Below are 21,067 nucleotides of genomic sequence, written 5' to 3'. Positions count from 1 at the left end.
AAAGAAGCAAAGGAATATTCCTGCAGCTGCAGGTCAGGAAAAAAGAAGTTATATTTCTATATAATATATTTATATATTATGTATATATAACAAAAGATAGAGCAACCCTGGGGTTTTTTGCTTTGACAAGAGGAGGAAAAAAGCAATTTTCTTGTGAGACATCCTAAGTCCAAAGAGAAAGGAAAAAGGATTTAAGGACAACAGTGGAATTAATAGCTGAGGAAGCATGGAAGCAGCAGCTGAGTACCCCTGGATCCAGCACATCCCAGGAATCCTTCCCAGCAGGCAGGCAGGACAGGGAAGCAGCAGAGATGTGTGCTGCTCCATGGGATGGGCTCCAAGGCTGGGAATGCTCCGGGTACTGACAGGGAAACAGCTCTTTTAGTCTGGGAACTGGTGCTCTGAAACCTCCTCTGACCACATCTGCTCCTGCAGCTCTCTGCTGGCACAGTTTACACATCAAGTCTCTTCCTTGAGACAGCCTCCTTCCAACCAGTGAAAATGGCAAAGCAGGAGAGGCTCAGCTGTGAACTGAATTTTGTAAAATCCTGGGGTGTAAAGAAAGGAAAACACGTCAACAGCATCGGCCAATGACTGCTCTGCTCAGCTCCAGATTTTGGGCTGTGACCCTTTTCCTTTGCAAGATTTAAAAGAGGCTCATACTCTTATCAAACACCTGCCCAGGGGCATTAAAGGTGAGGAATAATCAGTTTATTCTGAGGCTCACCAATGACAAAACACAAGATCATCACTAAGTTAAAGCACACAAGACTAAATTGTATTTTTCCCAGTTATTTATTTATTACAATTATCTGGGATCAAAGTTTCCCTTCAACATCTCAGCTTGCCCAGAGCAGCTGGGGCTGCCCCTGGATCCCTGGCAGTGCCCAAGGCCAGGTTGGACACTGGGGCTGGAGCAGCCTGGGGCAGTGGGAGGTGTCCCTGCCATGGCAGGGGTGGGATGAGATGATCTTTAAACTCCCTCCACATTCTGGGATTCCATGACCTCAACAAGCCAAAAATGGAATTTTGGAGAAAACTCCAGAGATGTGAACACTGAAGACTAAAAAGAAACACTGCCCAGAAATACCCTAAAACTCCACACCGTGGATCCATCACTGCACTCAAGGAAGTCTCCAATAATTACTCAGCATTGTGAAATGATTACTGTAAAATTACTTTACAGCTGGAAGTTTTAGAAAGGTCTAACTTCAGAAACAAGAATAAATCAATTACCAGAATGCTGCTTTTTTTACACAAGCTTGAAGGGCCTAACACAGAGCCTACCATGAACATCTGGAACTCACCTGAAGTGAAGCTGTAGATGGAATTATGATGGACATCTTCTGCCTTTCAGGTATTTTGCTAAACTTCAGTAAGTGAAATATTTCAAAGGGCCTAATTCCTATTTTTATTCCAAACTAGAACAAAGCCTCTGCATTACTGGAAGGTACAAAACTTGGTAAATAGATTTGGTGGGGTGTTTAAATTTATTTTATATTTTATAAGCTAATATATGTAAGCCATTATTGCATACCTACATGAAGATAAAATCAGTTTTATATTCAGCTCAACTTGTGGATCTACTGAGAGGCATTAACAGCAAGTCAGAACTCACATTAATATGGCAGGTGAAATCACAGATACTTTTACCAATAGACAAAATCTTGGAGAAGCAGTTCCTTCCTTTTAGGCACCTTCAGGACCTTGGAGGAGCATGAAGATGTCAGCCCTGTTACAGCCAAGCTACAAAACCATGCCTGGATCTCCAGGTATTGCCAGAAACAGTTTATTTTCCTGGAGTGGAAAGGCAGTCCTGAGGAATTGTGGGCTTTAATCACAGTATTAAATATTTTTGCTATTTAAAGGCCTCACTGCCTACAAAACCAGGTAAAAATGAAACCAATTTCATCCACCTTTACAGACATCATCCTTCAGTTTATTTCTTGGCACAGCACATCTGCTGATCCCCCTCCATCACATCTGAGGGAGCACAAACAAGCGGCAAGGTCACCCCAAAATACTGAGCTCAAATAGGCAAGATGCTCAAATATTAAAATTTTCTGCGATTTTAGTAAAGAAAAAGCAAAGTGCTGGATGGTTTAGCCAACTTGAGGCTGGATTCTCTGTTCACAAAGTGGATTCAAGGAGAAGTTAAGAGCATGCACAAAAAGAAACCAGTTAGAAGATCCAAAATCAATCACTCTGCTCTCTGCTTGTATCCCCAGATTTTTAAGGGATTTACAACAACTAATTTATTAGGAAAATGCCAGCACCAACAGATTCCCACAGGGAAGGAGGAAATCAGGAACAAATCTATTTTCTCAGCCTGGAACAAAATTTCAGCCACCTGTTCCACCTGTCCAGCAAAGATGTTCAACAGCTGGCTCTGTGTGCAATGAACTCAAAGCTAGGTCCCCAAAGATATTTTGGGATTTAACTCAGCCAGAAGTCACCAGGGGTTAGGTGTGAGTGTCAGGGAGTGCTGAGCCTCAGGAACCAGGATTTTCCCTTGGGCTGACTGATCCATGCTGGGCTGGGTATTCCCTGCTCTTCCCAGGACAGATGCAAGGTCAGAACCTCAAATCTGATGTGTCACTGCTAAAAACAAATTCTGTTTCTTGCTTTCTAATCTAATCTCTGTCCTTAACAGCTTATCAACAAATGTGGTTTTGAGACTGTGGCATCACAACAGAAATCTGAGAGTCAAACATTCCCACTTTTCCATTTTCCAAGCTTAGTTGTGTTCCTAAATCCAGCAGGGTTTAACCAGACCTGCTGAGATGACGTCTGAGCTGCACCCAGTGACATCAGAGGGCTGACAAATGTGTCCTGGAGCTGCCTGATGGAAATGTCCAAGCTGTCCATGGAGAGCTGATTGCACACTGAGACATGGAAACTCTGGTAAAACCTGCTGAGAAGGACTTCTCCCCTGTGCATAACCAGGAAAGAACTCTGTCATCAAGCTGGGCACATCCTGGGTTGCTCTGGAAAGCTGGGAATCCACCAGCCTGATCCCAGTGAGCAATCAAGCAAACACCACTGCCTGGGCAGAGGGTTTGATATAAACATCAAAAACCACACAGCACAAGATGAACTGAACAGAACAGGAAGCACCAGCCTGACTAGAAAAAGGGAAATACAAACCTTGCAAGTCACAATGTCTAATTTCAGCAAGATTTAGGAGCAATATTTGCCCAGTTCTTGCCTCCACCTGCCTGATGAAGTATGATAAATGGAATCCTTACCAAGAACTACTCAGGCCTGGCTGTTAAGAGAACCATCCTATGGTGTCTGTCTGTATTTTAAAACCTAACCCCAAAGGAACAGAACTTTAGGGATGGGGGGAGAGGTTGTTTCCACCTGGCTCCATGATTTATAAAGGATGCCTCCTACAAACATCTGCTGCCCTGCTTATGGATTCAACACAGAATATGCTCAGGAACTGAAGTGGTACCATTTTAAATCAAGCTTGTCCAATGATGAGGAATTTTGGGTCTTGTGTCTCCAGAAAGGCTGCTCAGGCCTTGGCAGGGGCTGCCCAGGGAGCTTTGCAGTGCCCATCCCTGCAGGTGTCCCCTGGAGGTGGCACTCAGAGCTCTGGGCTGGGGACAAGGTGGGCACGGGGCACAGCTGGGACTGCATGGGCTGGGAGGGCTTTTCCAGCCCCAGGGATTCCATGAAACACCCATGGAGTGCTGCTGGTGCAGCCCTGCCCCCTGGGAGTCCTTCAGGAGCACCAATTTCAGGTGTGATCCTTGGAAAGCTGCAGAAGCTCCCAAACTGGTGCCAAAGCCATGGGAAGGAACTCCCTGAGGGCATTTCCCTGGAGCACAGGGCTGAGATTCCCTTCAACACCCAAACCCTCACTCCAAACTTCAAACCCTCCCAACCCAGGCCAGCAGGACCAACCCAGGAACGTTTGCTGCCAAAAGCAGCAGGAACAGGACACAAAATGGGATGGACAAGACAGGGCCACTCCCAGCAGCCCTGAGCCAAGGTGTCCCAAATCCCTGGGACAAGGCACAATTCTGAGACCCCATGGGCAGCTCCAAACTCAGTCTCACATCCCATTGCTGCCTTGCCCAAGAGAACCTTTCCTTTTTGTTCCCACCCTGAACACTGACTTTAAAGGCTGCAGAAAAACCTCTGCATTTCCAGCATTATGTTCATTATAGACTTCAGGCATTCTCAGTGTACTGACCACTCATTCAGGAAATGGGAAATAATTTTTAATAGTTATTATTGCAATTTTTGATCTGAATTTTAATTTGGTTTTGTTCAAAATCCATTTTTTTCTTTGCTCTTAGAAATCAGCAACAGAAAAAAAAATCAGTCTTGCAATAAAGAAATCTCCTCACAATTTAAAACTTCATTGAAAGTCACCTCAACAGGTTTTAAGCAGAGGGTCACATGTATTGGGAGGTAAAATAGACAGAAATTACTTTTCCAGAATATTAGAACTACATATAAGAACAGCAGCATCTGAAGATTTTCTGGTTCAGATGCTGTGGTCTGTTCTTGAGTAAGGAAAGCAGCATCCTCCACCAGGCTCTAATTCCATGCCAAAATCCTGGAACAGGATTTTTGTTTCCTCTTAGATGGGGGTTGAGGCTGAAAACTTCAGTTTTCAATATCACAGGTACTGAGCCATTCTGGAGGAGGGGAATAAAAACCCCTTTTCTTTTAAATAGGCAATTCTTAAATATGGATGCACGAATCTAACTTTAGCTGTCCAGGTTTTCACATTGCTGCTCTCAAATCCAGAAAGTAGAGCATTAATTTAATCTGTTGACTTCAAGGTTATCATTCATTGAGGTCAATGACTCCATCTCTAAAAAGCAGAACTTCCACTTGCAGGCTGAGGAGCAACTGCTGTGGCACAAAAACTCCCAAAACCAGCACCAAGCCCTGCTGCAAAGGGATTTATTTATCCATGGAAAACCAGGGCTTATTACCAGGAATATCCAGGGAATAATAATAATAATAATAATAATAATAATAATAATAATAATAATAATAATAATTTCCCAGGAATATCCAAGCCCTCATTAGCTGCTTGTATTTCAGACTTTCAGCTCTGTCTCAGACATGATTTGGGTGGGATCTTCTGGGCTGGACCTGAACATCCACCACAAACCCCCTGGGAGGACCCAGCCAGCCAGAACCCAACTGGAACCAGAAATAAAACCAGTGGGAGCCACGCTGTGCCCCAGCAGGGAATCAGCACCTGGACCTGTTCTGCTCTTTCCAAACCTGGCTTTTTGCCACCAGCTGGACCCTCCAGGTGTGCAGTCACCTCAGTGGAGCCAGGGCCAGCATCTCCACTGGCACAGGAACAGCCAGGGCAGGGATAACTCGGTGCTGGCCCAAGAATTCCTGGAATTTCCTGGTAAATCTTCCAGTGGCTGTGGCTGAGCCAGTTCAGGTAACACAGGTGAGCTCCAAACACCATGGACACACTTTGTTCTGACTGCACAACAACAGAGGGGTTTTCTGCTTTGGTCTGTGACTTTTTTAACTACTGACATATAAAAATATCCTTTAAAATAGCTACAGGCTCAATGAAATCAGCAACTAAAACATGAAATAGGAGATGTGAGAGCCATGGCCCAATTCTCCACTTCCACTGTATTCTTCCAGAAAATAAACACCTGGACACCTGCAGGCCCTGAACTCAGCCCAATGCAGGAACTTCCCAGAAATCCCTCCTCTGGATTTGTTGGATTTTAATAAGGGATCCAGCTAGGGGAGGACAGGTATCAGTGTGTGAACTGACTATTTAACTGCTCTTGCAGTATCCTTACTGAAAGGTACTGCATTGGCTTTTTCTCTTTTCCAAAAATGACCGTTTTTATAAAATTAAGAGCAATATGAGCACCTCCAATGTCTTATCAAACTTGACTACAGCATTATCACATTTCCTTGGTTCTCAGCATCTCTGGTGCATCCAAGATAATTCCATGTTGATGAGAATAATTTGCTGTAACTATTATGTTACTCTGTTTTCTTACAAAGGTTACAAAAAGAAGCTTTGAGCTCTTCAAAAGCTTAAAAATCAGACAACTCAGTATTTTTAGATCCATATTCCTTAGGCTCCAGCATAACTACAAAAGTCAAAACCAGAAAGCTGTTATAAAACCAAATGATTTTTATAAGGAAATCTCCATAAAAAAAGAGGAAAAAAAAAGAACAACCAACCACTGACTTACACAGGAGCAGGACAAGGGGTAGCAGGAACTCTGGAAACACCAACTTTTAAACCCAAGATGAATCTCAGCTTGTAGGAACCCACACAATCCCAAATTTGATGCCACCACACCGTGAAAAGTGAATATGGGTAGGATGATTGATCACCAGCCTAACTACACCCAGAAGTGTCTGCTTCCTTGCTTTCCCAAAAGGTCCTGGAGAGACTTGTAAAGGACAAAGAAGTGGAAAATTCCCATTCTGAAAACACTTTTTAATCACATTCTAAGGTATTACCTGTGTTATCACAACATGACTGAAATACAAACTTGGCTTTTCCTGTGAAGAGCTGAACCCCAGCTTTGCTTATTGCAGTGTTTCAGGGAAAAGCAGAACAGATCCTAAAAAATCCACAAGTAAACACGGAATCAGAGAATCACTAAGGCTGGAGAACACCTCTAAGATCATCAAAGTCCAACCATTACCCCAACTCTGCCCGGTCCTTCTCTAGACCATGAACTCAGGTGCCACATCCACAGGTTTCTGAACATTTCCCAGGGTTGTGATTCCAGCACCTCCCTGGGCAGCCCCTGCCAAGGCCTGAGCAGCCTTTCCATGGGGAAATTCCTGCTGCTGGCCAAGCTGAGCCTGCCCTGGCCCAGCCTGAGGCCGTTCCCTCTCCTCCTGTCCCTGTTCCCTGGGAGCAGAGCCCGACCCCCCCGGCTGTCCCCTCCTGGCAGGAGCTGTGCAGAGCCACAAGGTCCCCCCTGAGCCTCCTTTTCTCCAGGCTCATCCCCTTCCCAGCTCCCTCAGGAATTCTCCAGCCCCTTCCCAGCTCCCTTCCCTGCCCTGGACACGCTCCAGCCCCTCCAGGTCTCTCCTGCAGGACCAGAACTGGACACAGCCCTCGAGGGGCCTCTCAGAGCCAGCCCAGAGGGACAATCCCTGCCCTGCTCCTGCTGGACACACAATTCCTCACCCAGCCCTGCTGCCAGTGGCCTCTTGCCCCCCTGGGCACCCCTGGGCTCGTGTCCAGCCCCTGGCACCAGCACCCCCAGGGCCTTTCCCAGCTTTCCAGCCCCTCTGCCCAGCCTGGAGCTCCTGGGGTTGTTGTGACCCAAGGGCAGGACCAGCCCTTGGCCTGGCTGACCCCATCCCATGGGCCCAGCCTGTCCCGATCCCTCTGCAGAGCCTTCCCACTCTCCACGTCCACACTCCTGCCCAAACTGGTGCTGCCCACAAAGTGACTGAGGCTGCACTCGATCCCCTGCTCCAGATCATCGATGAAATTACTGAAAATCTTTCAGTTCTCCAAACAGCACCTTCAAGTGCCCTTTTTCTGAGTGTCCCACATATTATACAGGGCAAAAAGAGAAGTTAAACATGCTGCAAGTTTGTTTTCCTGGTGAGTCAAACTGCAAAACAGCATTTAATATCCCCATTTCTTCAAAATTTTCTTTTTTTTTTTTTTAAAGCAGTGGATCTTAATACATTTCTGTGTTTTCAACCGAAGGGGTGATCTAAAATTAAAGTATTCCATGGCAGAAGTGAAAAAATCTTCTTCTTTAGGGGATTGTTTCCCCTGTTCTGCTGTGGTTGATTGTAAGGCTTTAGAGCAGCGTCCAGGACAATGAAGTGAAGCCCATTGAAACAAAGAATTTATTGACCCTGTAGAAGCTTCCCCACTTTAACCAAAGGTAGTTTAGACATTACCAGGCACCTCTGATCAATCACCCTCGAGAAACCTTTTGAAAATGCAGGAGAGCCATCCTCAAGAACCACAAAACCTTTCAATTTCAGGCCTGAGCTCTCCCCAGCCACTCTGCACTTGGGACCAAGATCAGCAGAGTCACCAAATGACTCCTCCTGTCACTGCACCAGAAAATTATCACAGGGCAGGCTCTCATTTTAAGGCCTGCAAATCTTCATCCTCAGAACCTCAGCACACCAAGCCTGGCTCTCCTAACAAACAGAAAATGCAAATAAATCTGAGTTTTTTAACTTCCAACACAACAGGGGCATAAAGGTCTTTGTCCTGGTTTTTCATCTGTATTTATCAAGGGGCTTGTAAATAAAGAATTTGGGCTGCAGGAGACAGAATTATCACTTAAATTTCAAAATCTTATATCCATTTCCATTCTGCAAGCTCATAATTCTACAAGCTCAACACCATCAGAAATTCTGACCAAAACTGAAAGTGCTGAAGTTGGAAGTTTTACATCAGATTAAAGTATTGCAATGTGAAACTGAATTCTCTCAAACACTGCCATACATAAGGTACAATTTCATAACATTATCTTTCCTTTCACTTGTGGGATGAGTATTTTTAAAGCTTTCAAAACATTTTCTCAATATTTAGGTTCTATTTTAATCTGGCACTGCCTACTACACAGAGCTCCCCAAATCTGATGGGACATCAATTTTCTACACTTTTAATGCTGCTCCTCTAGATTAAGATACTGAAAATGAAGTATGAAAATAAAATATCCCTTTGGAAAAGTTTTTCCTTCTCCTCTCCTTTGCCCAACCTAATTTTAGAATTCTTTAGACCTGCTTTGACTTGAGCTTTCAGCACACAACTCACAAACATGGGAGTGGAATGAGCGATGTTTGGTTTTCAGGGAATGAAATCTCCACTTCCAGCATCTTGGTCCTAATCCAAAGGCTCCATGTAAACAGACCCTCCAAAGCTGTTTATGCACCAACAGCTGATGCAACTGAAAACTGTCAATCAGGAGATGAGCTGGATGCACACGGAAATCTGCCTGGCTTTTTTTTTTTTTTTTTCCCAGCCCTAAGGATTCCTGGGGTTTAAAGCTGAACAAGCAAACCAAAGATCTGGTTGAAATAAGGGCATTTGGGTATAAAAAATTAGACCAACCCTGTTGGACAAATTCAATTTTATTCTATTTCTACTGCTCGTGATTTTCTGTGCTGAGTATCTCCAGCAAAAGTAAAAATCAGCCACTGAATCTGCAAAACTTGGCACTTCCAGGATTTTTGATTAGCCAAAAAATGGGAGAACTTCCTAAAAATATCAATCAGCACCTTCAGAATCATTCCCATAACAACTTTGTAAACAGTATTTCCATTCAGGAAAACCATTTTCTTCTTGGAAGAAGAAGAGTTTTCCAAGTTGCAGAAGAGTTTCGAGAGGACAAAGAAAGATTTCCAAATTCTGTCAGTTCTTCAATATTCTACTAAGTTAGAACAACATCATTTGGGGGGACAGAGAATGGAACAGCAACAAGAAGCACATCAAGAACATCCATCATTTTTCATTGTAAAAAATCCTAAATATCAAATCACCTGTATGCATCGTCTTCTTTCAAGTCTCATATCATCCTGCGGGGTTGTGGGGACGGGGGAGTCCAGCAGCAAACAACACTGAAAAAGGGAAAATAAACAAGAATAAACTTCTTAAACTGCAGCCACCACTGCTCAGTTCAACCCCGAGCTAAACTGAGGAAATCCAAATAGAAAATGAAGTTTTCCAATAGGAAAAGCAAAGAGAGGCATCACAAAGACTTATCTTCCACTGATATCTGGTTCTAGAAAAATTTTGTAAGTGTCAAAATGGCAAGCATTAACTTAAATTTCAACTAGGCATTGAATAAATCTCAAAATTAACATCATCCCAAAAAATTGTCAGTTACCCATCTTTACCAAGCACTTAAATGTTTGGATTTCCACAGAAATTCAGTACAATATTTCTAAATGAAAATTTAACTGAACTTGTGGGATTTTCCCAAATCTACAAGATATAGAACTATAAATGCATATCAATTCCTAAATGTTAAAGTTCATTTCTCCTCATAGCCTGATGAAATTAAATTAGGTTCACCTTGCTGCAAATAATTAAAATATGCTCAGAAAAATAAAATTGTATTTTCCATAGACAAAGAGATATAAAGACAGGAGTTTCTGTTTATGTATTATATACTAATTATATGTTATATATTATATATTATATTGTATATATTATATAGTATATATTATATGTTATATGTTATAATTATATATATATTATATATGTTACATTATGTATTCTATATTATAACAATTATTATATATTTCTGTCTTTTTAAAAGAAAATTCCAACAGAAATTAAGAAGAACAGCAGAATTATGAACAAAAAAAATTAAATTAAAACCCCAAACACAACACCCAGCAACTAAGACTGGTCAAAGTATTTCTCAGGGATTTGTTTTTCACTTGTTCTCCCAACAATCATTGGTACTCTACAACCTATGGAAACATCAAACCCACTTAGAATTACTGAGACTTTTAGAGAACTCTGCAAATGACTGACCAGCTGGAATTGGGAGTTATTATTATTTAAACACCTCCTGAAATATGTAACTTCAGGCAAGTGTGAGCAGCCTAAAATGCTCTCAGACCCTGCACAACGGGCGCCGTTCGCTCCATTTCCCCCCGACAATGAGAGTTCAAAGCCTGCACAGCCCACCCTGGGCCCTGCCTGCCCTCCTGCCACCACGCTGGCCTTGTCCCTGTGCCACTCCAGAGTCACACACGCCGAAGGGAAGGGGGCAGGAGGACAAGGAACTGCTTTTTGGATCCATGTCGGAGCAGGTGTTGCAGTGGTGGTGTTTTAGGAGCGGGTGAATTTTTGCTGTCGTGCCCCCCAAAAAAGGGGAAACCCTAAAAGTGGCCATTCCACATCCTGAACCCACAGCCTTTTTATGGCTGAGGTTCCACAGAGCCCTGGGATGGCACTGCCACATCCACAGCTGCCAGGAGCACTGCTGAGGCCACAGCAGCTCCTACAAACTGGGCACTCCTGTGCCTAAATCACTTTGGTTTGAGTGAAAGGAGCTGAGGGAACACCTCCCACAGCGAGCTGAGCCCACTGACCCAGCTCAGGCAGTCTGGGACCCAACAGCAAAGAAGAAGGAAGAGCAAACTCTTCTTTAAATGAATTAACAGTGGAATCCCAGCGTGGTTTGGGTGGGAAGGGATCTTAAAGCCCACCCAGTGCCACCCCTGCCATGGCAGGGACACCTCCCACTGTCCCAGGCTGCTCCAAGCCCCAGTGTCCAACCTGGCCTTGGGCACTGCCAGGGATCCAGGGGCAGCCCCAGCTGCTCTGGCAATTCCATCCCAGCCCCTGCCCACCCTGCCAGGGAACAATTCCTAATTCCCAATATCCCATCTAACCTTTCCTCCTTCAGTTTAAAATCATTCCCCCTTGTCCTATCCCTCTCTGCCCACTTAAAAAGTCCCTTCCTCTCTTTTTTTCTCACCCCCTTTAGGTACTGGAAGGGCTCTAAGGTCTCCCTGATCCTTCTCCTGTGCAGGTGAACAATGCCAGCTGTGCCAGCCTTTCCTCCCAGCAGAGCTGCTCCAGCCCTCTGCTCATCCTGGAGCCTCCTCTGGGCTCTCTGCAGCAGCTCCAAGTCCTGGAGCACCAGGTTTGTCCATCCCACACAGGTGCCCTGAGGCTGCAGAGCCTCAGTCCCATCTCTGAAAGCTCTCTCTGGCCCATATCCTTTATTCCCTTTGCCTGCAGCACCTCTGGGTTTACAGCAGGATTACAGGAAGCCTTTGCCACAGCAGCAGCTCAAGGACTGAAGGACTCTCTTGTCTTTACCCCCCTGCAGCTCAAGCACTGCTTGACCCCTCCCAGTGCCACCAGTGCAGGAGCAGTTTCAATCCTGACCCAGCTTAGTTCACACTACCACCAGAGCTGGAGCAATTTTCAGCCAAAATATCATGGAGTGTTCAACCACTGCCTCCTGCCCATTCCAGAGTGGGAATGCTCAGCTCCCAAAGCAGCTGCAGAGGTAACCACTGAGCCCTGAGTTATTTTAGAATTTCGAAGACACTTTAAGAGCTACCAGCACTAAGGAAGAGCTGCTGATGTGAGAAAGTCATTAACAGGTTATTAACAGGAATCAACACATTTGTGCATTTCAGAGCTGACCAGGAACAAAAATCCACCCCAGCTTCAGTCTCCTTCCAGCTCTCCATCAGCCCATCCTGGAGAACTGGAGAATTCCAGAGTGGAAAAGCAGGTGGAGCCCTGTTTTCCAAGGAGGGGGTTGAAATCTTAGCAGAGCCCAGAGCTGGTGAGTCCCTGTGACAGTAACAGTGTCACAGACACACCACATAAAAGGGTAACAATTTTAGGGGCTTTTTAAATAGGTACAACCAAATTGCACCCCGTGGCTGCAGGGGCAGCACCTTAAACTCAGTCAGTGTCCTCAGCTGTGTCTGCACTGCCAAGTTCTTAAAGCAAAAGGCCTTTTACACAGCCTGCACAAAGGCTTCCTGGTTTAGATAATAAATTGATGATAAGAGGAGGCAAGAGCAAATCCTATTCATCACACAGTCTGTAAGATCATTACTAGAAGAATCCCCTCAGTAAAAACATTTACTGGGCTTCAGGAACCCAGTTTGATCTCCTTACCAGTATAGAACAGAAGTGAATTGGAAATAAAGGAGGAGAGGAAGGAGCAGATGACAGGAAAGGTGTTAAAAAGCAAATTATTGAAAGTGGTACAGCAAAGAGAAGAATAAAAGCTGAAGTCTTTTATTTAAACAAAGAGAGCAATTCTTCGAAATCATCTGTGCTACAACTTTACCTCGTGCTTTTGTTTCCTGCTTTCCTCTTCCCTCCCCAGCCGAGGCTCCTGGATCTCCCAGGGAATGGGATCCCCAAGCAGAGCCACTCCCTGGCCATGAGCAATCCCAGAGTGGAGTCACACAAGGCTTAGTCAGCCACGCCGAGGATGCTGAGCACGTTCCATTCCAGGTTACATCCACAACATTGTGGAGATGGGGACACTGAATAACAAAACTTCCTCACTTCTCTGACTTCTCCTCACATCCCAAGCCTGCTTTCCTTGCTGGCCTCTTGGAGAATTAAAGTTTTATTCCCTGTATTCCTTAGGAGCATCCATCCCTTCCTGCAAAACTCAATACCTAATACACATCAATAGGTTCAGTACAGATCAAAGCTGGGTTTAGAGCAATCAGATTTCTATACCCCTAAAAGTTAAAGTGCAAAAACCATTATTAACATGAAAATTTAATTAAAAGAGAAGTCTGCTGGGGAGGGGTTTACTTTTTACATTTTACTAATTAAAACCCTTCATAAAAGGACTTATTTTCCTTATTCAGGATCACTGTATTGTAAGATTCAACATGGAATCTTTTTATAAAGCCAGATTCAAGTTTTTCCTCTGTGAAAAGATTATTTTGTGATTTTTGAAGTCATACTGGTGGAATACAAGAAACCCCTGCATTTCTCATGACTACACACACTGCTGGCAGAGCTGAACATAATTCAGGTCACTGACCTTCGGTGAACACAGGCAGGCCTGTTGCTAGCAACATAAAATATAAATACTTACTTAGAAACCGAATTTTTTTATTTATTTACTAGGAAAATTATCCTGAGGTACCCACCATGAAATGGGAGTTATTAACACAATGGAATATAATGGATTTAGACATCTGAACTATGCAGAGGCAACCAGTGATGTGGTTTGGTGTAAAACAAAGTGAGCAAGAGATTCCTCAAAGACCCAGATTCGATGTTTTATTTCAAACACTGCACAGGGAAATGTGAAGTAAAATTAATCCAATTGGAATTAGATTAATAAATCTGCCAGGGTGCTCCATGACTGACAGCCTCCCAGAGGGACAAAGCTGAGGAATTTCAGCATCATTGTTTTGCCAGCACCCAGCACATGCAGCGTGCTTTGTTACCAGGGAAATCCCGTGTGTTTAATGTCCAAATTAACACCCATCTGAAAGCTGAACACGCCCAAATTCACTGCTGTTCTTGTGACCAACACAGCCGATGTTCCACCTAAGGAATAATTCACAAGAATGAAAAGGGGGAAAAAATAGCCAAGCTGGACTGAGTTCTGCTTTGTACAACAACTCGGGTTCACCTGCAAAATCACAGCAGAAAATTCAAAGTAGATTATGATTCCAGCATGAAAGTCCAATATATCCCTTCCTTTTCTGGGCACCTGCAGGTTCCTATGTACCCCACAGCAAATGTATTGAGTACTAAACACAGGCAAATTAATTTGTGATCAGCATCACATCTGTCCTGTTCCCAAAGAAGTCACAGATCCCCTTCTCCAGCTTTAAGTTCTGTGGGATTCTGGAACACCTTTTAGCTGAATGTTTTCACTGAAACAGCAACTACTTTAGGACTACAGAACTGGGGAATCATGGAATGGTTTGGGATGGAAGGGACCTTAAAGATCATCCCTGGGCAGGGACACCTTCCACTGTCCCAGAATGCTCCAAGCCTGGCCTGGGACACTTCCAGGGATCCAGGAGTAGCCACAGCTGCTCTGGGCAAAGGTTTTAAAATTCACCATCTTCAGGTTTTAAAATTCATAGTTCAGTAAAAATAAAGTACCTCTCTTCAGGTGACTGTGTGTATTCTACAGAACCATGAGCAGAGTGACCTTCTGAAGGCAGCTCACCCTCACACATGGGCTGCAGGTTTCTCCTTCTTAAACGTGGAAAGAGAACGTTCAAAATCTGGAAATGGACCATTTTCCTACATCACTGGGCAAAAGTCAACAACAAGCAAAACTGAGTTGATAGCAGACTTCCCCAGCACAGCCCTCATCTCCTGAGGAGCTGCAATGTGCACTGGGAGCTTCCACATCAGGACTTGTGAGATGCCCAAGCACAGCTCAACCAAAACATGCCCAACCATGATTTTTTTTTTGTGTGCTGCAAATGATTTTCAGGGTTCCAAAAGCACTGGTTCCTCTGAAACCAAGATGCTGTGAATGACTGGTTTCACTCTCACGCTGAATTTACACCACGTGATGCAAGAAGCCATCGGTGAGGTGTGAAAGCTTGTGGAAGCAGCTTTGCTGAAATCACCGAGTTTCTCACCCAATTTCAGACCTGGCACAGCAGATCTGCAGTTGCAGCAGAGCAGGGATTTCTTTCCAGCAGCAGCAGAACTGAAGCAGCCTCTGCCCTTCCCACTGCTGCAGCTGCAGTGGGACAGGGGCACTCAGCAAAGTGCACTGGGGGAATGGGGAGCAGGAGAAATCCACAATTCTTCATCCCAGTTCAGTGCTCTAAGCTGGGCCACTGCAGATGTGCAGTGGTGGAGTCAAAATACCCTCAAATGCACTTAAAACACAACCAAGTGTGATTTTATCACCCACAGAGCAGTGGTGTCACACCAGGATTAATCCAGGCAGATTTCAGAGTGCAGTTTGAGTCTCTGAAATACCTGATTGATAACACGCCCATTTTTCTATAATACACAATTTTTTAAAGTCTATTTAGGAAATGTATCACTTCTAAACATTAATTGCTTCCCAGGTGTCTGAAGGAACTGAAATGTTAAATTTATAACTGACCCATCCAGCCAGAGAAGTCAGGATTTGTTTTTTTAAATATTCATTAATTCATGTGAACCCCAGAATAAAGCCTGTGGTTTTAGGAAGAATTAAACTGACACAGTGAGGGGGGAGAGGAGGGGAAGAAAAACCCCACAACAAAGGTTGAAATACTTGAGATTTTTTAGATAATTTGCATCTGATGCTTAACTTACTGACTAAAAAAAAAAATTAATTTTAGAAGCACAAACTGCAAATATTTTCAGTCCACTGACCTTATAAGGAACCTCCAATTAGAGGGGGGAGTGGCTCTTTTTTCCACCCACTTAGTAGTGCCAGACAAAAGTCAAACCACTGGATTTGCATTCCCCTCCCTCCAGCAAACAAAAGAAAAAGATGCTACAGCTGGAACTGCCCATCCCCTGCAGTATCAGGAGCATGGGAATAAAGTCATGTTCCAAAGCAGAACATACATAAAGGCTGTAAATTACTTTATGCAGAGGAATATAACATTTTTTGCAGAGCTGAGATTTTTTTTTCTGCAGGTATTTTTTTCCTACAGATGTCCTCAACAAGGCCAATAATTCCATGTACAAAAACTGTTTCTGTTCCTCGTGGTTGGGAAAAGAACTTGAGAAATGCAAAGCCAAACATGCCCTGCTACAGAATTGCATTCATCACTTCAGAACTTCAGACCCAGAAGTCTCAAGGGAGCACAACCTTCCTACTTCTCCCTGAATTTCTGAGCCATAGAGGAAGAAGAATTACAGAACACCTAAAGCTGCCTCAAGTTTCCACAGAACGTGGCCAAACCACTCAATTTACAGATTTTTTTACTGCAACCTTGATATTACTACAGCTGATTATTCTTCCACTTTAGTGGTCACTACTACTCCTCTTATTTTTGGTTGTATTCTTTATTTACAAACTGGGCTGTTTCTCAGACACCTGGCAAGGGAGGGGACTCAGGTGCAGCCACCTGAACTTTTACATCCAGGACTAGAGCTGGAAAAATCAGAATCAACCTTACTCAGACCACAACAAAGAGAAATAGTTTATGTATTTATGAATAGTCTGTGCAGCTGCTGTCCCATATTTAAACAAAATAAAACTACTTCTCCAGCTCCATTTTGGCACAAGACAGTTCTGGTGTTGCTCTCAAAGATTTAAAGTTACTTATTTCAAGTATAACAGTGTAGATGTTTGTTGCCCTGGTACCTTTAATCTTGAAAGTTTCCGAAATATTTTAATACATGGAGATAGGCACAGATTTAGTCTCCCAAATTAAAAACAAAAAAAAAAACAAAACAAAACAAAACAAAAAAAAAAAAAAAAACAAAAAAAAAAAAACAAAAAAAAAAAAACAAAAAACAAAAAACAAAAAAAAAAAACACCAAAACAAAAAAAAAACCAAAATAAAATAAGCAAACACACAAAACCAATCACACCAAGGTGTAAGTGCTGGCTGGCTCTGTACAGAAATGGTGCTAATTTGTAAAAATTTTGAAATTTTGGTTAGTGGCTTTTTTTTTTTAGCCATATATAGGTTTGTGAGCATTTTTAAGGACTTTTGGAGCTTTTCAAACACACCAGGAACTGCTGTTTAAATGCTGCCCCTCACAGCTCCCACTGACACTGCAATGCCACAACCTTGGCCTTTCATTATTCAGATTTAGACTGGACAGACATAGCTGGGTCCTTTCCAACTGCTCTTCCAGCTCCTTTTAACTTGGAAAACACCACACCAGCTCCAGCTTTCTCCAGACATGTCAAGATAGAAGCACCAGGTTTAAAATCCTTGCTCATCACACTTTCAAACAGCACTTCCTGTGAAGTTCATCACCTCTGAAAACTGACAGGGGCCAGGTTCAGCCTCCACGACAATCAGATGCATTCAACTCCACGGGAATAAATGGAATTATTTCATTAAAATCATTACTTTTAGGCTGAAGTCTCCCAAAAGCCAAAGGTGATGCTGAGGTGGCTGCTGTGCTCCCAGAGGCCTCCCTGTGCCACACCTGGCACTGCCCTGCTGTGAGTCAGGGCTGCAGCTCAGCAGCGCCGAAAGCCCGGCTGCAGTTTGGTCACTGCCCTGCTGACTCTGCACAGCCCCACAGGAACCCGAGTGACAATTCCTGCCTTGGAAGGGACCTGAGAGTCACCCAGTGCCACCCCTGCCATGGCAGGGACACCTCCCACTGTGCCAGGCTGCTCCAAGCCCCAGTGTCCAACCTGGCCTTGGGCACTGCCAGGGATCCAGGGGCAGCCCCAGCTGCTCTGGGAATTCCATCCCAGCCCCTGCCCACCCTGCCAGTGAACAATTCCCAATTCCCAATCTCCCATCCAGCCCTGCCCTCTGGCACTGGGAGCCATTCCCTGGCTCCTGTCCCTCCAGGCCTTGTCCCCAGTCCCTCTGCAGCTCTCCTGGAGCCCCTTCAGGCCCTGCCAGGGGCTCTGAGCTCTCCCTGGAGCTCCTCTCCAGCCCCAGCTCCCCCAGCCTGTCCCCAGCACAGAGGGGCTGGGACCATGTTTATGTCCCTCCTCTGGGCTCGCTCCAGCAGCTCCACACTCTGATGATGAGGTCCCCAGAGCTGGAAGCAGCATTCCAGGTGGGATCTCACGAGAGCAGAGCGGGAGATTCACTCTACATGAAAGACATGAATAAATAAAGCTCCCACATTTTCCTCACATTGTTCACTCCAAGCCCTTCCATTTCTCAGAACACACACCCTCATCAGCTCCAAACGTTTTTCACTAAATATGAATCATCCCTGGGACAGTGTTTGTTAACTTGCCATCATTCAGGATGGGTTTACGTTCCATCTGTAGCGCATTTGCCATGGCCTTATTCCCCGGTTCAGGAACCGCTGACCTAGAAACTCTCATTGAAGGAGGAGATAAACTAAGGAACTTCAGGAAATTCTCAGATCATCTGGGGGTGGAGTCAAAACACCTTCTTCAGACTCACAATTCCAAGGTCTTGTTGCATTATCTTTTCAGTTTCCATCCATCCCTGCTGTTAAGCATAATATTCAAGCAAATCTTGGTATATCCCAAGGTATACTGAGATACAGGCCGGGGGAGGTAATAAGCTGCAAATTCCTCTGGTTTAAGGGGTATTATAATCCATAAGAATAATTCAGGCATCCTATCCAAGTGATAAAAGTACATGGATGCAAGGGAGAAAAGCCAGTGCAGACACTGGGTGCAGATCAGTCCATCAAAGCTTTACTGGGTATGTTTATTATCACACTGAATAGGGATTTCATCAAACATTCACCCCCAAAAATACAGTTACTGGTAGCTCATTGGAGACTGCAGAATATTTGTTCTCCTACATAAAGCCATTGTCTTTAATGTTAAAAAAAAATAAGATCAGAATGTGCTACTTATAATCTGATATGTACCCAAACTCCTTACAATTTCCTCCAGGAATTCTTCATCAAGCTTTCATCCATGTATGGATACCTCCAAAAATAATTCACCATTTATAAAGCCTTCAATGACCAAAAAGCCATGACACTCTTTCAAGTGAACTGCTTGCCAATCACCCCCAGAAAATGATTATCTCCTGCTTATTAATATGGAAAACAATGATTTTCTGAGCTTCAGGAATTCAACAAGAGGCTGGAGGTGACTCAATCCCGAGTGGACAGGTCCTGGTTGTGCAGTTCAAGCTCAGTCTGTAAATTTGGGATAACGTTGGCTTGAATCCCCTTTTGAGAACAGGCACTATGGAGAAGCATGGAATTCACTTGGGATTATTCCCTGATGGCAACTGTAAGATAAAAGTCTAAGAGAGATCCCTCAGTGACATAAAAGTCCAGGAAAAGTCTCTCCAGCAGAGCTCTCTCACATTCATTTGGTCTAACTCGACTTTTATGAGGAGAAACAGAAAAAGTTGAACCTTTGGGACAAGTTTATGGGAACTTCACCAATTCCAGCATCTCAATGTGGAGTTGACACTGATCAGTCTGATGCTCTCCAAGATACTTCTCATTTGTTCAAGAAGTAGACATTGCACTAAATCTTTGACAAACTTATCCATTTGAGTATTTAGGTCACAGTAAGACTATACAATTTTTATTAAATAACAGTATCTCTGCCAGCATCAGAAGTTGGTAAGGGCCTTACCAGAGAAATTTACTTTCCTCTGGCATTTTTTTCCTTGATAACGATTCCTAAAATGATTTTAATAAGGCAGGTTGCAGGAAGGAAATGAGGACAAATTAAAAAAAGAAAAAAAAAAGCTTTTAAATCCTGACCTTATAACCCTCCAAAGAGCACTCAGGATTGCCAAGTCCAAGGTATCCAGGAAATAAAAAAGCAAGAAAACCTCTATTGTCCCACTGAAGTTCACACTCCCAAGAGTAGCTTGAGATAGATGGAAAGACTCCAGAACAAAGCCACTTTTCCAGCAGATCTTTTCTTTTCTTTTGTACTAATGACACTGAGCTGGTGTATTGCATGGAATGTGCTTCTTAGGGAAGACTGCTGGGAAAAGGGAACTTTTGATACAGTGCTGCTCCTGTTCCCATGTTGTGAAATAGCTCAACAAGAGGGTCCTGAGTGTGCTCTGACACATTCCAGGGGCTGCCCAGGGAGCTTTGCAGTGCCCATCCCTGCAGGTGTCCCCTGGAGGTGGCACTCAGAGCTCTGGGCTGGGGACAGGGTGGGCACAGCTGGGACTCCATGGGCTGGGAGGGTTTTCCCAACCATTCTCCAAATGATTCTGGGATTGGAACTCACCCTTTTTTGCTCAGACATTTTTGTCTGAAATATTTCATGGACAGTCAACCCAAAGAGAAATTTGCCTTCAGGAGAAGTGCCATGGAATACCAAAGAAGGGGATGGAGGGGGGGAAGACAAGCACCAAACTCCACAGCAGCTTCAGAATTCTGTGCCTAAGGAACCTCAGCTACTTCTGGAACTGAGCAGTGCCACGTTGTTCAGCACAAGACAAGTCTTTAGCCATGAAAAAAACCACACAGAAACCAAGCAAGATGGACAAGAGTTCACTGGAAAACTACTCAAATGGATTAAGAAAATTAAGAAAGAAAATCATTTCAAGCTGTGAGTCAGCAGAGATACAGCATTTATGAGCAGCAATTTTATTTACTAATAGGGAACCACTGAACATCTCTGAAGACCATCACAATTCACACTCTCACTTGTGTTTATTATCATATAAGAATTCCAAAGATTGCAATGGCATGGAGAAAGTAGGTCTTGCTGGGTACCTCCCATGCTCCTGCCCTCAGTCCACCCAAAAACTCAGAGAAGCAAAGGGGGTGGGCAGAAGAATTTCACTGCTTTTTTCCTGCCATAAAGAGTAAGTGTACTGCTCAATTTTCCTGTTTTATTTGAAGTTACTTTGGATTGTTAAAATATGGGTGGACACTCAAATGGATGGATTCAGATATTAAAGCATGAGCACTTCTGTCTATTTTCCCAACTAACAGGTAAATAATGATCAACAAGATTTAAATAATTTGGGCTAAAATATTGTGTATCTGAATGCATGG

At 43.9% G+C, this 21,067-nt stretch overlaps 1 protein-coding gene across 4 annotated transcripts in view; it reads right to left on the bottom strand.

The window, feature by feature from the left end:
- DYRK1A (dual specificity tyrosine phosphorylation regulated kinase 1A) overlaps window positions 1-21,067 on the bottom strand; it is a 73,406-nt gene that overhangs the window by 38,364 nt on the left and 13,975 nt on the right. For all 4 annotated transcript variants that reach the window (XM_053969652.1, XM_053969653.1, XM_053969651.1 and 1 more), the window contains one exon: window positions 9,499-9,576. In XM_053969652.1, the coding sequence (XP_053825627.1) occupies window positions 9,499-9,508 (10 nt within the window). In that variant the 5' untranslated portion in view covers window positions 9,509-9,576. The remainder of the gene's footprint in view (window positions 1-9,498; window positions 9,577-21,067) is intronic.

Source organism: Vidua macroura, chromosome 2 (genome assembly GCF_024509145.1).
Source record: "Vidua macroura isolate BioBank_ID:100142 chromosome 2, ASM2450914v1, whole genome shotgun sequence".
Taxonomy (NCBI): Eukaryota; Metazoa; Chordata; class Aves; order Passeriformes; family Viduidae; genus Vidua; species Vidua macroura.
Note: the sequence above shows the minus strand (reverse complement) of the source record. Positions and strands in the feature narration are given on the sequence as shown.